This window comes from Carcharodon carcharias, chromosome 1, assembly GCF_017639515.1.
Source record: "Carcharodon carcharias isolate sCarCar2 chromosome 1, sCarCar2.pri, whole genome shotgun sequence".
Lineage (NCBI taxonomy): Eukaryota > Metazoa > Chordata > Chondrichthyes > Lamniformes > Lamnidae > Carcharodon > Carcharodon carcharias.
This window is the reverse complement of record NC_054467.1, coordinates 226624235-226638923: the sequence shown is the minus strand read 5'-3', so window position 1 is coordinate 226638923 and position 14689 is coordinate 226624235. Positions and strand designations below refer to the sequence as shown.

Here is a 14689-nt window from a genome sequence, read left to right as displayed (position 1 = left end):
GGGGGAGGATTGTGTGCTGTTTTGAGCCCCATAGTATAGAAAGAAAGCTGATGCAATATATTGGGTATATTCACTGGTATGCTGCCAAGTATGAGGAACCAGCACGGTAGTCCCTCAATTCTGATGTGAACAACCGGTTACTCCAGGCTGTTGCTACTGTGTGGACAGGTTTATCAAAATCCATCTGGTTTAAATATTGCAATGAAGTGACTGATTTGAAAACTGGGGCTTTTTTCATTTGAACAATGCAGATTACAGGTGGATAAGGGAGGAGTGCTCCAATGTCCGAGGAGCTGTCTTTTGGATGAGATGTTAAATCTTCCCTCTCGGGTGGATGTAAGAGTTTGGGGAAAAGCAGGGGAGTTGTCCCTGATCAATATTTATCACTCAACCAACAGTACTAAAAAAAGCAGCCGATTTAGTCATTTATCAACTTGTTGTGCACGAATTAAGAGTTACAGTTCCTACATTACAACAGTGACAGTATTCAAGAGTACTTCATTGTTCCAAAATGCTTCATAGCCATTCTAAAATCATGAAAGACTCCATATTAAATGCAAATTATTTCTTTAAGTGTTTGAAATTACTCTGCATCTGGCCAATCCCACTTTATAGCTACATGTAAGAATAGGTCAGATAGGTAAGCTAATGAAGAGATATGGCCATAGGGCAGGCACACAGGGCTATGTGGAGGATAAACACTGACATTGATTAATGGGACTGGATGCCATGATTAGTTATTGCAGCTCTACGTTATCAATGAAATTGTTTTATTCTGTGTGGCCCAGTTATTTGAATGCACAGTACCTTTAAATTTGCCACAGACATCTTAAAGGGGAGAACTTGTGAGTGGCCCAAGCTGCAACCTTTAGGATTGCTTTGTGGATGTGCACAGCTTACAGGGAGGATCATAAATTATATGTGTGTAAGAGAAAGGATGGCAGAATTATTAGAGTTGACCAAAAGTTTGGTCAAAAAATTCTGAAGGAGCCAACACTTGAAGCGCTAATTCATTTATCCCTCAGTTGCTAACTGGCCGGCTGAGTGGAGATGGAGGTGGGTCTCATAGAACAGGTGAGGGTGGGAGGAAAAGCTGCATTAGGACTTCCACACACAAAGTTGCCATTCTTGATTGGGGTCAGTAGGCACAGAACCGAGTCACATTAATGGAGACCAGAGAGCAAGATAGGAAAGGGGGACAGCGAGCGAGAGGTGGGGGGGAGAAAGGGAGGCGGGGAGAACGAAAGTGAGGCAAGGGAGGGTGAGAGAAGTGCAGGGAAAATGAGAGGGAAAGGAGAGGAGGGCAAGAGGGAGGCAGGAAGAGAGCGAGAGGGAGGAGGGAGAGAGCGAGAGGGAGGAGGGGGAGAGCAAGAGGGAGGGGGAGAGCAAGAGGGAGGAGGGAGGGAGCACGAGGGGAAGGATTGGGAGAGCGCGAGATGGAGGCGGAACGAGAGCCAAAGGGAGGTGGGAGATGTGTGGAGGAGATGGAGGGAGCCTGAAGCAGATTGCTAATTGCTGGCTGCTATTTTCAAGTACGATGTATGAAGAAGTGGCTTCCCGTCATTCAATATTTAAAAATAAAAATAAATCAGGTTCTTAAATCACAAACTCGTTGTATCTTCAGAATGGTTGGCGAAGAATGTCTTAAAAGCAACAAATATTCAGCATCATAAGCAAAATGAAGAAATGTAACGTACATTTTCCCCTTTGCTATATCCTATAGTCAACAACAGCCACCCAAACTCGGAGTTTAGGTTAACTTAAACCTATTTCACAAAGGTCTCTCGTGGATCCACTGGCCTGCCTATCATGGAAAGGTATTTGATATCATCTTGGTATGTATTTGCTACCTACCTCACAGGTCTTGATGTGCTCAGTTTGCCATTCTTCCTGGATCTTCTCCAGAGTGGAAACATTATGTTGGTACAATCGATCTGTGAGGGTGAAAAACAAAATTTCAGTCAGGGTGAAGCATTGAGGAGATTAAATTTATAACTCAGGCCACTGATCTTCTATGTCTGGGAATTCCAAGTCTGCCATCTGAAGAAGCATCATGTTAAATTAATGAGGGCGAGTCCTTGAACAGATGGGCATGAATGACAATCTGACTGTGCCCCAGTGTGTAATAAAAAAAACCTCTCAGATTCTACATGCCAATGGGACCCTCGTCAGTCAACTAAGAATCCAGAGCAACTTCACGAAAGCTAATTTTTTTTTTAAATGATGGGTAGAAAAACACCAACAATGATGTGGCAGAAATTACGATACCTAATAGCACCAGAAGGGGCACTGGAGGAAGAATGCTTTACACTGTGGCTGGGATTTTCCGTGCCCGCTGGCGTTGGGCGTGTTCAGTGGCGTAAGCAGAGAATATGGAGTGATCGGTTTCACGACAGCGTGAAACCAGTTCGCAATTATCCAGCCAATGGTGGGCTGCATTGTAATACATCAGCATATCATTATTAGGCCTGCCCACCAGACTCATCTGCCCTGCACCCCAGCTGGATCGTCCGGCCACGTCGATGGGAAAACATGCTGACGTGTTTCACAACAGCACATGAGCTATAAGCAGTTGGTGAACTGCACTTCGCTTGGGACTTCAAGGTTTGTTTGCCTACCTTGCTTTGGTCAGCACTCGCAGTCATCAGCGCCAGGCTTCACAGACAGCACCACATCATTTTCAGGGGGGGTCTCATGGCAGGTCTCTACCTACCAAATTGGCCATCTGTGAGTACCTTTTCAATGGCTGCAGGGCTAGGGCTTGCTTGGTGAAGGGGGAGGTAGCCTCAGGCAAGGGAAAAGGCTGCAGGACGAGGGCTGTACTGGGGAGGAGGGTATCCAGGGTGTTTGTGGGGGCACATGTGCAAGTGGCCTCAAGATGGTGAGGACTGAAGAGGCAATCTCCAGAGGAGATGAGGCCAGATGGACATGTGAAGGTGTTAGTGTGAGAATGGGTGGTAAGGTCTCTTGAGCTGACAGCGAGTGAGCCGCCAGTGAATGTGTGATGGGCTTGAGAGTGAGAGTGATGAGATGGTTGCCATACCCTGGCTGCACGGATGAGATTATTCATCCTCTATCTGCATTGGATGGCCAACCTCTTCTGTGCAACATTGACACTGATCCCCACTACCATCGCCTACCGAGCTGGTGTGGTAATGTAGCTGCCCCTCCTGCGGCCAGAGTGGGGGTAGAAGACATCACGCAGGTCTCCACGGCATCCAAAGGGCGCTCACGGGCTACAGTCTTCTTGCTTTTTGGGACCATTTCTTCTTTGCTGGAACCCTGGGCTGGAAGCACTGAGTGCGGCTGTACTTTAAATGTGGTGCCTGGCGTGATGAAGTGGTGTTGTGACAGCGTGCCCGCCATGGAAACGGTGTTTCCCTACCTACACCACTTTCTGGGGAAGAGTGTTCCAAAGATTCATGACCCAGAATGACAGAGTGCAGAAGAGGCCCTTCAGCCCATCGCATCTGCACCAACACATGAGAAACACCTGACCTACCTACCTAATCCCATTTACCAGCACTTGGCCCATAGCCTTGAATGTTATGACACACCAAGGTACTTTTTAAAGGATGTGAGGCAACTCGCCTCCACCACCTTCCAGGCAGTGCATTCCAGATTGTCACCACCCTCTGGGTAAAAAAGTTTTTCCTCACATCCCCCCTAACCTCCTGCCCCTCACCCTGAGAGAAGAAGTTTCCTCTCATCTCTTTTTAAACTGTGTCCCCTAGTCCTAGTATCTCCCACAAGGAGAAATATCTTTTCAATATCCATGAGATCCATGTGAAGATTGAGAGGTGATCTCATTGAAACATACAAGATCCTGAGGGGATTTGATGAGTGAAATGCCACAGGGATCTGTGCTGGGGCCTCAACTATTTACAATTTATATTAATGACTTGGATGAAGGCACCGAATGTATGGTCGCTAAATTTGCTAAGATAGGTAGGAGCCTAAGTTGCGAAGGGGACACAAGGAGCCTGCGAAGAGATATAGGCAGGTTAAATGAGTGGGCAAAAATTTGGCAGATGGAGTATAATGTAGAAAAATGTGAACTTGCCCACTTTATCAGGAAGAATAGAAAAGCACCATATTATTTAAAAGGAGAAAGATTGCCGAATTCTGAGATACAGAGGGATCTAGGTGTCTTAGGCTGAAACAGACAAGATTTAATTTTTTGTGGTGAGCTTAATTCATCTTTGCTGCACAAATACAACAACTTCAGACTGATCAATATGTTTCAACGATGAGGCAGGCAACAAGATGCCATTCTTGTGAAGCTAACAGCGAATTGGCTGGCAAACTATGGCTACTCGCATTAACCGCATATCTGCCCCTCACTTTAAGTTACTATAGTATTTGCACATAAATCAGAGCAAGTGCCATGAGCCACACTGCTATTTTGACATCAAATTATGGTCCAACGTGCTTGTTTTTTTTTTACTTTTATTCATTGCTTGTCTCCAGAAAACAAAGAATTGTACCTTTTCAGCATAGTGATCAAAACAGAAAATGATTGGAAAGAGACTAAAGACATAGTGCAAGGAGGCAACATTTTCTTCCGGGCAAATGAACGTTGGGGATCCTGCAAAATAGGCAGTGCCAATAAACAAGCCATTTTGATTCATTCAGCAGTCATAAAAGCAACTTTACTTGAATGCGCTAACACGCGAAGGACCTGAATGCACCACAAATCAAATGTAAATTATTGCTCATATGGAAAATCCAGCTCCTTGAGAGCTCAGCTGAGTCATACAAAGCAGAAAGGTCAGAGAGTCAATCCCTTGTCTGTAGCTGATCTCAGCAGGACCATTGATGAAAGGAACCTGGGAAATAGGAGGGGGAGAAAACGATCAACTTTCCACCCCTAATCACTATTCAACCATCTCTGGGGACATAACTCTTTGTCTTGTGATTTATTGCCCCATTCAGGTGCCATTTAGCGAATGATTTAGGCTGTGATTTGAACTTGTGGATGTAGCACCAATAAGATGAAGATAAATTTACTGTCCACACATGCAGGCCAATAACCAAGTTATAGCCCAGGTTGAAAGGGTCCCTGGGATGCGCTACTCCAGTGCTTCCCAAACCTTTTCCACCATTACGCCATTTTATATACATACGAACATACCAATTAGGAGCAGTAGGTCACTCGGCCCTTCAAGCCTGCTCCGCCATTCAATAAGATTATGGCTGATCTGATTGTAATCTCAATTTACCTTCTTGCTCATCAAGAATTTATTTACCTCTGCCTTAAAAATATTCAAAGACTCTGCTTCCACTGCCTTTTGAGGAAGAGAGTTCCAAAGACTCTCAATCCTTTGAAAGAGAAAAATTCTCCTCAACTCTGTCTTAAATGGGTAACCCCTTACTTTCAAACAGTGACCTAGTTCTAGATTCTCCCACAAGAGGAAACACCCTTTCCACATCCCCCCTGTCAAGACCCTTCAGGATCTTATATGTTTCAATCAAGTCTTACTCTTCTAAACTCCAGTGAATACAAGCCTAGTCTGTCCAACCTTTTGTCATAAGACAACCCACCCATTCCTGGTATTAATCTGGTAAACCTTCCCTGAACTGTTTCCAATGTTGTTACATCCTTCCTTAAATAAGGTGACCAATATTGTACACAGTACTCCAAATGTGGTCTCACCAATGCCCTGTATAATTGAAGCATAACCTCCCTACTTATGTATTCAATTCCCCTCACAATAAACAATAACATTCTATTAGCTTTCCTAATTACCTGCTGTACCTGCATACTAACCTTCTGTGATTCACACACAAGGGCAGCCAGATCCCTTTGAATCTCAGAGTTCTGCAATCTCTAGCCATTCAGATAATATGCTTTTTTATCCTTCCTGCCAAAATTGAAAATTTCACATTTTTCCACATAATACTCATTTGCCAGATTTTTGCCTACACTCACTTAACCTATCTATATCCTTTTGTAGCCTCCTTATGTCCTCTTCACAAATTACTTTCCCCCCTATCTTTGTGTCATCAGCAAATTTAGTAACCATATGCTTGAAAAATTGGTGCCACTCCAGAGTGAGAGCTGGGTGTAAAGTGTATATTGTGGCACTTTATCAAAGGCCTTTTATGGCTTCGGTTCTGTCAAGTTGGTTGAAGTTAGCCAGCTGCCATTTATTATGTTTCTCTTCCATTCTGTTTCCAGTTATTTATTCCATTTGCTTTCCAATCTTTTAAGGTCAGGCTAATGAATCATAGCTTTATAAATATGGAAATATCTTGAACATGGGATAGGACATTTGCTCATTCCCAGCCTGTCTGACGCCCCATAGCCACACTAAAGTCAGAGTAAACGCAATATGTGTTTTCATTGCCAGTATCTGTTCCGATTTTGGAAAAAAAAAGGTCCAAGCATTCTTGTGCTTACTATCATATGTACTTAAATGTTCAGCTCCCCAGCTGTACCTCAGGATACAAATTGATATCTTGCCTTAAATGTTTTGATAGGGGGCGGGAGACAAAGCGGATAACAAATTGATTTAATACAAACATATGAATTAGGAGGAGAAGGTTATTCAGCCCCTCGAGCCTGCTCCGCCATTTGATATGATCATGGCTGATCTGATTGTGGCCTCAAGTCTACTTCCCAGTCTACCCTGTGAGCCCTTTGACTCCGTTGTCAGTTAAGAATCTATTGACCTTAGCCCTAAAAATATTCAATGACCCACCGTCCACTGCTCTCTGGGGAAGAGAATTCTACAGACGAATGAGTCACTGAGAGAAAAGATTTCACCTCATCACAGTCTTAAGTGAAAGATCTCTTATTTTTAAACTGTGTCCCCTAGTTCTAGTCTCTCCCACAAGGGGAAACATCTTTTCAGCATCCACCCTGTCAAGTCCCCTCAAGATCTTATCTGTGTCAAAAAGATCACCTCTCAATCTTCTAAACTCCAATGGATACAGGCCCAGCTTGTTCAACCTTTCCTCTTAAGATAACACCCCCACCCCCCACACAACCCAGCTATCTGTCAAGTGAACCTTCTCTGCTCTGCTTCGAATGCAATAGTATACATTCTTAAATAAAGAGACAAAAGCTGTATACAGTACAGGTCCCATAATGGTGGGAGGCTGTAATGTACTGGTATTGTCATTGTGTGACTGGTAATCCAGAGACCCAGGGTAATGCTCTGAGGACCCAGGTTCAAATCCCATCAAATTCAATAAAATATCTGGAATTAAAAGTCTAATTGTCTGGTTTAAACCATCTGGTTTACTAATGCCCTTTAGGGAAGGAAATCTGCAGTAATGTGGTTGTCCTCTGAAATGGCCCAGCAGGCCATTTAGTAGTATCAATTCAATAAGGAATGAAACCCGACATGGACCTTGTCATCTGAAACAACAGCAGCAAACTCAGCCCTGTCAACCCTGCAAAGTCCTCCTTACTAACATCTGTGGGCTAGTGCCAAAATTGGGAGAGCTGTCTCACAGACTAGTCAAGCAACAGCCTGACATAGTCACACTCGGAACCCCATCTTACAGATCATGTCCCAGACACCACCAGCAGGATAGACCCAGAAGAGGTGGTGGGACAGTTGTCCTGCCCTGCGGCAGGAGGAGGTTGCCCAGGGAGACCTCAACATCAACACCGGACCCCATGAAGCCTCATGTCATCAGGTCAAACATGGACAGGGAAACCTCCTTGAGTCAGTGCTCCTCCATGTTTAACACCACTAGGAGGAAGCACTGAGGGTGGCAAAGGTGCAGAACGTACTCTGGGTGGGGAACTTCAATGTCCATCACCAAGGCCAGAATATTATGTCCTGCAGGCGGACGCGCACCTGACCGGTCCGGCCGTGAAATAGAAAGAGATATCTGGGGACTGTTTTTTTTTATGAAGTTTGCTTTCAGGTGCTTGATTGTGCCACATGGACATATTTTGCAGAATTTTTGATATTTCATTTATTCTGTGGAGGTCTGCAGCTCCCAGCCTTCAGGGAGCTCACTGGAAGCGCTCACCAGCACCTGCGATGATGTTGACGCCCACCCCCTACTGGCAGTGCTGAGCCTTTCTCAGCCCGTGTTTCACGCTGGCTGGCTGTTAATTGGCCAGCCAGCGTGAAATCGCGGTCGGGGGCCCGTTTCCCGTCCACTCCCGGGCCGGCCGATCACACGCGCCCGATGAGCGAGAAACTCAGGCACAAGATTGCTCAGCAGCACCGCCACAGACTGAGCTGGCCATGTCTTAAAGGACATACCTGCTAAACCAGGTCTGCGGCAGGTAGTGAGGGAACCAACAAAAGGGAGAAACATACTTGACCTCATCCTCACCAAACTGCCTGCCGCAGAACATCTGTACAGTCCTTCTGGAGATGAAGTCCATCTTCACATTGAGGATACCTGCCATCGTGTTGTGTGGCACTACCACGGTGCTAAATGGGATAGATTTTGAGCAGATCTAGCAACTCATGACTGGGCAATCATGAGGCACTGTGGGCCATCAGCAGCAGCAGAATTATACTCAAACATAATCTAATCTCATGGCCTGGCATATCCACCACTCAACCATTACCACCAAGACAAGGAATCAACCCTGGTTCAATGAAGAATGCAGGAGGGCATGCCAGGAGCAGCACCAGGCATGCCTGAGGTGTCAACCTGGTGAAGCTACAACACAGGACTACTTGTAGCCAAACAGCATAAGCAGGTGATCGACAAAGCTAAGCGATTCCACAACCAATGGATCAGATCTAAGCTCTGCAGTCCTGCTGCATCCAGTTGTGAATGGTGATGGACAATTAAACAACTCACTGGAGGAGGCGGCTTCACAAATATCCCCATACTCAATGACGCGGGAGCCCAGCACATCAGCATAAAAGATAAGGCTGTAGCATTTGCAATAACCTTCAGCCAGAAGTGCTGAGTGGATGATCCATCTTGGCCTCATCCGGAGATCCCCAGAATCACAGATGCCAGACTTCAACCAATTCAACTCACTCTATGTGCTTTTGGAGAGGCAATTGTGTGCAAATCTATATACAATAGAGCGGAAGGTACTGGCCACAGACAGCAAGTAACATTTCCTTTGAAGCAAAAGATGATGTAGATAAGGACACAATCTTTGTCACACATTTCCCAAGCAACAGCTACAATATCAACATGTAAAATGGTCAGATTTTCAGTGCCGACAGGGTCTATTTCTAACAATGTGAATATTTATTTTATTGATGAGAGATGTGGAAAATCCAGCCTTGTAGGAAATCCATGATCAGAATCGTGGCTTCATAGTTAAAAGATAAATCCGATTTTTGCAAAGCCTGATAAAAATGCAGAATTAACTGTGTTAAACCCTACACTGTCAGTTCAAGGCCTGGTCACCAATTATCCAATTGAACAAAAGCACCCTCCCCCGCACTTTGCAACAATGCCTGTGATTTGTCACTACACTAGAATGTAATGGTTCAAAATCCCATTTTTAACAGAGTTTTTAACAGAGCCTGATGGGATTAACTGTGTGAAGCCCTGCTCTGTCTGACATTTTTAAACTGCCTAAAGTCAAGCTCAGTTTTTTAGCAATAATGAAGCGAGTCTGGCAGTCAAAAACTCAAAAAAAATGAAGGTGAGGCAAGAAGGCAAAGTAAGCAAAAAGAGTTTGTCATCTTACTTTAAAAAGCTTGAGGTATTGAATACTGGACATTCATCAAAAAGCATGAGTGATGAAAGGTCTGAATTATCTGATCATTTGCCGAGTATGGAGATACCACAACGACTACAAAAGTTAAACAAGAGGACTCTGAAGTGACAATGGAACTACAAAATATTGGTAATTTTTGTCAAAGTAAGGGAAGAATCCTACCCTGAAGACACTGCATTATGACCAAACTCAGTTTCATTGGATATGACTGAATATTTCTTACTAAATAAACCAGAAAATGTAGGTAATATGAAAAATTTGAGGAAAGAGTATGAGGTTGGAGGCTGAAAGTTAATTAGAAGCCTTCATGAGTCCCATTTTCTAAGGAGAAAGAAAAATCGCACTACAGAAACGAGAACTTGATTCATTTTTTCGCAAACCACTAAGGCAGTCTTCTGTTACGTTTGTAAGTTATTGCCTGACCCTCGTAAAGGAAAACAAACATTCATCGTCAGGCACCCTAACTGGAGAAATGTTGGAAGAGATGTTGCTGATCATGAAACTTCCAAAGCTCATATTAATGCTGCGTGTAAGTTCGCACAAAGGTGTATATTATCTGGAAGAACTGATTCTGTGTTATTGGCTCAGTTTGAAAAGGAGTGTTCTGGTTGGGAGAAGGTGCTGAGACCTGTTGTTGCCACGGTCAAACTGCTGTCTTCTATGAGATGACTTCTAAGATGACATGATGAGCCATTATTGTCAAATTGAAAAGGTAACTTTTTTTTAGCCTTTCTTGAACATCTTACTGAATTTGACGATTTTCTCAAAGAACGTTTGAAAAGTTATCCGTATTGTGGCCAAGGGAAGACCAGCTTTTTAAATGCACCAGATCTACGATGAATTCATCACTGAAATGGCAGAGCAGCTCAGAAACCAACTCACTGGTGAAGTAAAGGATGCCAAGTACTATTCCATAACAGTTGATTCAACACCAGATGACAGTCATGTAGACCAAAAAAAAAATCCTAATTGGGATGGATGAATCTTTTAAAAAAAAAAGTTGCTAGACAATGTTTTTACTAGCTGTACAGGTCGTTTACAACATTTAATTAAAAAGACCTAACAAGAGAACTGACCATTCAAAATGCTTCTATATGCATAGCCACATAGTTTTCACTTGCTTATAGATCATAAAAAGCACATATAAAATTAACTCTGAAAAAAAAAGTGGATTTCCAAATTCCTGTGGTACCAGTTTTCTGTAACCATTTGGCCTTGCCATCTTGGAGCTGTCTGTGCTGCTGTGATGTCATCACCTGATGCTATCCATCCATCTCAGTTTCTCATCAGCAAGTTCCATGTTTGCTCGTCTCATGTCGCAATATTTACCATCATTCAGAAGTGGGGTAAACTTGGATTTCAACAAGGCAATTATTTATACAGGCATGTTGTTACAAGTGAAGAAGCAGTGATCAATTTGTGTATTTTCTTGGCTTTGGCCATCGGGTTGTGGAGAGGGAGCCCCACTAACTGCAAATCTGCCACTGGTCAGCAGAATGGATTCCTAGCTGGCTTCGAGATAGAAGGTAGAGAGTGGAAGTAAAGGGTAGTTATTCAGAGAGGCAGAAAGTAGGAAATGGTGTTTCACAATGATCAGTGCTGGGACCATTGCTGTTCACAATTTACATGAGCAATTTGGACTTTGGAATAAAAAATGCAATTCCTAAATTTGCAGATGTCACCAAATGGCCGGGGGGTGGGGTTGATGGTGGTGGACAGTCAATAATGAGGACGACTGCAGCAACTTACAGAAGAACATTAATAAACTTGCAGAATGGGCAACTAATTGACGAATGAAGTTCAACACAGATAAATGTGAGGTAGTACACTTTGGTAGAATAGGGAGGTCACTTATTACTTAGAAGGTGCATGTCTAGGTGGGGTAGAGGAACAAAGTGCAAAAACATGAATCACTAAAAGTTGCACCACAGATTATCAAGGCCATATAAAAAACAACAAGCCAAACATTATGCTTTATTTACAGAGGGATAGAATTGAAACGTAGTGGAGTTACGCTAAACCTGTATCGAACCTTGGTTAGATCACACCTAGGAGTACTGTGTGCAATTCTGGTTGCCATATTATTAAAATGATATAGATGCGCTGGAGAAGGTGCAGAGAAGATTTACAAGGATAATACCAGAAATTCATGGGTACACATATCAGGAAAAGATTGACGGGCTGGATCTCTCTTCTCTTGAAAAAAGGCAGCTGAGGGTTTTTAAAATGTGGGGGAGAGGATAACTAGAGGCCATAAGTTTAAAATAGCCACCAAGAAATCCAATCGGGAATTTAGAAGTAACTTCTTCACTCAAAGAGTGGTGAGAATGTGAAACATGTTAGCACAGGGAGTGGTTGAAGTGAATAGTATAGATAGATATAAAAAGCTAGACAAGCTTTTGAGAGAGAAGGGAATAGATGGTTACGATGGCAGATTTGGATGAGAAATGATGCGTGAAGGCTTGAGCGGAGCAGAAACACTGGCATGGACTGGTTGGGCTGAATGGCCTTTTTCAGTGTCATGTATCATATGTTTTCTTCGTCTTCAGATAGCATACTCAATTATTCAAGAGTTGCAGAACCACAGCTTATGCCAATTTTTCAGTGAGGCAGACCTGAGCTAGAACAGGAATCGAACCCCATGCTGTTGACATTATTCTAAACCACATGCTAGCCATCTAGCCAACTGAGCTAATCAGTCTTCCATATTTCATGTAACCCTATGTAAATGTCAGAATATGCACACAGAAACAGGAAACTCCAATTGCTCCAGGACAGATACAGCAATGAAAAATGTACAAAATAATTATGTGTATATATGTGCTGGTTGAACTGTCTTTACAGAGGATATTACAGTAACAACAGATACCCAAAATGATGAAAAGTGATTCCTGCATATTAACAAATTACCCTAAATGGGGACAATACTTTAAAGTGGAAGGAAGGTTAGAAGGGTGAGGAAACCTTTGTTTGCAAGTAGGATGTCACTTGAGGGGCATATTCCACCTTGCTAGGCTGCTGCAGGAACACCACTAGTGGTGTTACAAAGTGCGGCTCCGTAGTAAACAGCCGAGTGGGAGGGAAGGAGAAGGCCATGACTTTTCATTGAGTCTTTCCAGAGCTGCTCAAGCCTGGGAATCTACTCTACAGCCCTAAAAGATCTGTACTGTGTTGTCAAATAGCTATGCAGCGGCTTTCTGAATTCTGAAGCTAGCAACTTAGCAGAGAGGGCAAATTGACTTGAGGGATAAGGTTTTGGGAAGAAAATTGGTGTTTAAAAATAAAATCAATCAGGATTGGCCTGAGGCTAATGCTTTGCTTTATAAAATAAATAGGTTCAGCCTATTGGCTGTTCACACCCTGGTTCATCATTTCCCATTAATTGTTATTTGAGTTTTGAACAGTATAGTCCGTCTTCGGGGTTGGTTTCCCACCAATCAGGTTTTAAAACACTGAATTAAACAGAAAGACGATGTGCCTGTGAACAAAAAGACTTAACTGCCCATGTGCAATATGATTCAAAGGGCCCCATTTTATATTTGCAATCAGACCATCCCACACACATCTGCATCCTCTTTTGAAATGCCTAGTCATTTTAGACTGCGCTCCAGTGGCTACTCTATTTGTAGCAAGTGCAGATGGATTCACAGTGGCTGTTTCGTTGGTTCAGTCTCAATGAGCACACCCATAGGGACTCTCAACCTATTTCTTTCACTTCCTAGTGTGATGACAGAGGGTGGCTTCAATTATTAAATGGGCTGGATTTTACGGAGTGCAATATTCCTTGCACACCTCCACCCCACCAAATGAAAAGTCAGCTGGGAGCCCGCCCACAAAAAGGCCGGGTGCCCCACAGCCATATTATGCTTGGTGGAGCGTAACTGTTTTAAGGTGAGATTTCTGTCCTCATCTGAGGAGACCGCTGCCATCATTCAGGTAGCCTGCAGTTCTGTAGTCATGGCAGTGCCAAGTTCAAGCAATGGCCACTGCAAGAGGTTATGCAGGCCGGAATTAAAGCAAGTCCGGGTTATCAGCAGGGCCTGGCTGGCAGGACCCAGCGAGAGGGTTGGTGGTGGTTCTGGTGCCAGGTTTGAGAGGCTAGGATTGAGAGGGTTAATGGGAAGGTATGACCTTGTGGGGGGGGTGCCTCTGATGTGCAGAAGGAACCATTCCCCCCACCACCGAAGGAGCAAAGGAGGTCCCCCCATCTTGCCCAGCAGCAGCCAGCGCAGTGAAAGCTGCCAGGCTTCTTGCTTGGCCTGGGCCTTTGCCTCCCGTGGGTAAAATAGCAGCGGATGTGGAATGATGCCCTTAAGTGGCCACTTATGGTCCTCGACAGGCCCAAGGATGGGCAGGCTGCATGACGCCTCCTCACCCACTGTAAAATGGGAGACAGGTCTGGGGTGGGCGGGAAGGTCACATAGCATTTTATGAGGAGCCCCCGCACCCCCACCCCCTCACCCCACCCCAGCGGAGAGCCATAAAATGCAGCCCAATGGCTCTGTATACAATATGTGAGGTGCGGAGGCAGTTGCACTCTGTTAGTGAGCGAAACACACACCAATTTGAGAGGAACTCCACTCGTTCTTGATCTGAGCCATGTCAACCAGGGAGGGAGTGAGCAGAGACTGCAGTATCTTCCTACCAGGGGAAGAAAATGTCAAGAGTGCAATGCCTGGGTGATGTCCTTTACCACTATGTGGGCTGGCAGGGACAGAGAAGCAGAAAATGTACCTACCATCCCTGCTGAATGTTTAAATAAATATAAAGGAAGGACTTATTCTGCAATAAAATTAAAAGAAATAAAATATTGTGGCACCAGACCTCCCAGCCCAGTCAAAGTGAGCCATTCAAAACAAGACAGACCCAGGCTCGATCCTCACTCTGTTCTCAATTAGCTGATCACACTCGGGCAGTGGTAGAAATACTGCAATTGGCATCAATTAGGGAGGGCAGGATTGGCCAAGGTTCTTGATTGCTATCCAATTGCTGAAGGTTCCCATTGATGAATGTTAGGTAAGA

General features: G+C 44.1%; 1 protein-coding gene across 1 annotated transcript in view; it reads right to left on the bottom strand.

Moving 5' to 3' along the window:
• pstpip2 (proline-serine-threonine phosphatase interacting protein 2) overlaps positions 1 to 14689 on the bottom strand; it is a 133716-nt gene that overhangs the window by 12405 nt on the left and 106622 nt on the right. Inside the window, exon 9 of the mRNA XM_041199672.1 lies at positions 1855 to 1934. Within this exon, the coding sequence (XP_041055606.1) occupies positions 1855 to 1934 (80 nt within the window). The remainder of the gene's footprint in view (positions 1 to 1854; positions 1935 to 14689) is intronic.